This window comes from Morone saxatilis, unplaced genomic scaffold (assembly GCF_004916995.1).
Source record: "Morone saxatilis isolate NCDOM2014 unplaced genomic scaffold, NCSU_SB_2.0 Contig14, whole genome shotgun sequence".
NCBI classification, from domain to species: Eukaryota; Metazoa; Chordata; class Actinopteri; family Moronidae; genus Morone; species Morone saxatilis.
Genome location: NW_023339696.1, coordinates 10,919,746 through 10,921,644, shown reverse-complemented (window position 1 = coordinate 10,921,644; position 1,899 = coordinate 10,919,746). Strand labels below are relative to the sequence as shown.

Genomic DNA, 1,899 nt, shown 5'->3' with positions numbered 1-1,899 from the left:
TATCTTTGAATGCATCAGTAATCTGTAACTGTAGGCTGATTACAGAAAGTACAAGTAACTAACAGTGCAAACCTGTTGGGGATTTGTTATTTACATTACTGGTTACAACAAAAATACACAATAAGCTCCTCTTTTGGGGTATTGTGAACAACCACATACCATAAAGGGTAAATAGTTTTCTACTTTGATACATGACCTGATTTAATCAATCCTCCCTCAGATATACTGTGAGGGGACTGATTTTTGCTAAATGATTTTGCTGTCCCAACTTGCTGTCAACTTATATATACTTAAAATATTTCTGTCAGTTTTACTTCCTCCAATTTCTGTATCAATCATAAAGGAATTCTAACCGGGTTTCTACAGATCAAATAATAAATAAGTACAAGGATATTAAGAAAAATCCGCACATTACCTGTCAGTTTTATTTTGTAGACCCATTATTAAAACGGTTTACCAAAAACAAATGAAAATGTGTTTATATATTGTATGTTTTCACACTAAAAATTTAACTTTATACAACTTATTCAAACAGTTTTAAGTGTCAAACATTTTAGGACCTAGTCATGCTCACTCTAAAACAAAACTAGTTACCGACATTTCACGGCTCTGATAACTCTAAATTATGTAATGACTGTGCTTTGTAGGTCCTTAATATTAATCAACACCTCTGTTCTGTCATGAGTTCAACAAAAAGTAACCAGCAGAGACATTACATGATGTTTCAGAACGTTTATTCAACAATTCTCTGTATAAAAACTTTAGGAAGGAGGTGCCTGGACGGGCTGTCCCCTCTGCACTGACACCCTGGTGTGAGTCTTGGCCAGATGGTCGGTGAACTCCTGGAATGAGAACAAAGTAGAAAATCTTTAATACATGAACCTTGCATGTTAAAAATCCCGACAAATGAAGTCTGGGCTGTGTACTGTACCTGGTAGGGAGACTTGGTGAAGACAGTCTCCTTCCACAGATCAGGGGTCAGGTAGCTGTAAGTCTTGGAGATGGCGTCAAAGGTGGCCTTGGCTGATGAGGAAATAAATGAGTAGATATTAAAAAGACGAAGCTCCAAGAACATTAACAGTGCTGCAATCTGTTTTTTTTGTGGAAAAAATGTTGAGTACTGAAAAGGGGAACAGAAGAGACCACCAACACCGTCTTTCTGCCGTGCATTACAGTACTCGTTTCTTTCTCTCCGGATTACGACAACTACACCACAGCAGAGGTGAAGCTGAGCAGAGCAAGGAGAAAATGCAGATAAGAGACCTGGAACCGTAAACAAAAGACAATCTCACCAAAGTTGCCGAGGGTGGCGGTGCAGCCCCTGGCGGAGGTGTAGCAATCGTCGATACCGGCCATCATGAGCAGCTTCTTGGGCACAGGGGCGGACACAATGCCAGTACCGCGGGGGGCAGGGATGAGACGCACCAGGACAGAGCCGCAGCGTCCGGTCACCTTGCAGGGCACGGTGTGGGGCTTGCCGATCTTGTTACCCCAATAACCCCTCCTGACAGGGACAATGGACAGCTTGGCCAGGATGATGGCCCCGCGGATGGCAGTGGCCACCTCTTTGGAGCACTTCACCCCCAGACCCACGTGACCGTTGTAGTCGCCAATGGCAACGAAGGCCTTGAACCTGGTGCGCTGACCAGCCCTGGTCTGCTTCTGGACAGGCATGATCTTGAGCACCTCATCCTTCAGACCTGAACCCAGGAAGAAGTCGATGATCTCAGACTCCTGCAGAAAAATAAACAGATTTGAGCATTAGATCATCCACTGCTGGTGTAAAACAACAATATCTACCCTCGTGTAGGTTTGCACGTTACACTTCAATGCATCCACAGGTTTCACACAGAGTCTATAAGACTGGGGTGCAGCAACTCAATAAGTTGCATTATACAG

At 43.4% G+C, this 1,899-nt stretch overlaps 1 protein-coding gene across 1 annotated transcript in view; it reads right to left on the bottom strand.

Moving 5' to 3' along the window:
* Nucleotides 1-717: 717 nt before the first annotated feature.
* Nucleotides 718-1,899, bottom strand: part of rps2 (ribosomal protein S2) — a 2,287-nt gene continuing 1,105 nt past the window's right edge. Inside the window, exons 4-6 of the mRNA XM_035655062.1 lie at nt 1,293-1,734; nt 932-1,023; nt 718-842 (exon numbers count right to left, since the gene is read on the bottom strand). Of these exons, the coding sequence (XP_035510955.1) occupies nt 762-842; nt 932-1,023; nt 1,293-1,734 (615 nt within the window). The 3' untranslated portion in view covers nt 718-761. The remainder of the gene's footprint in view (nt 843-931; nt 1,024-1,292; nt 1,735-1,899) is intronic.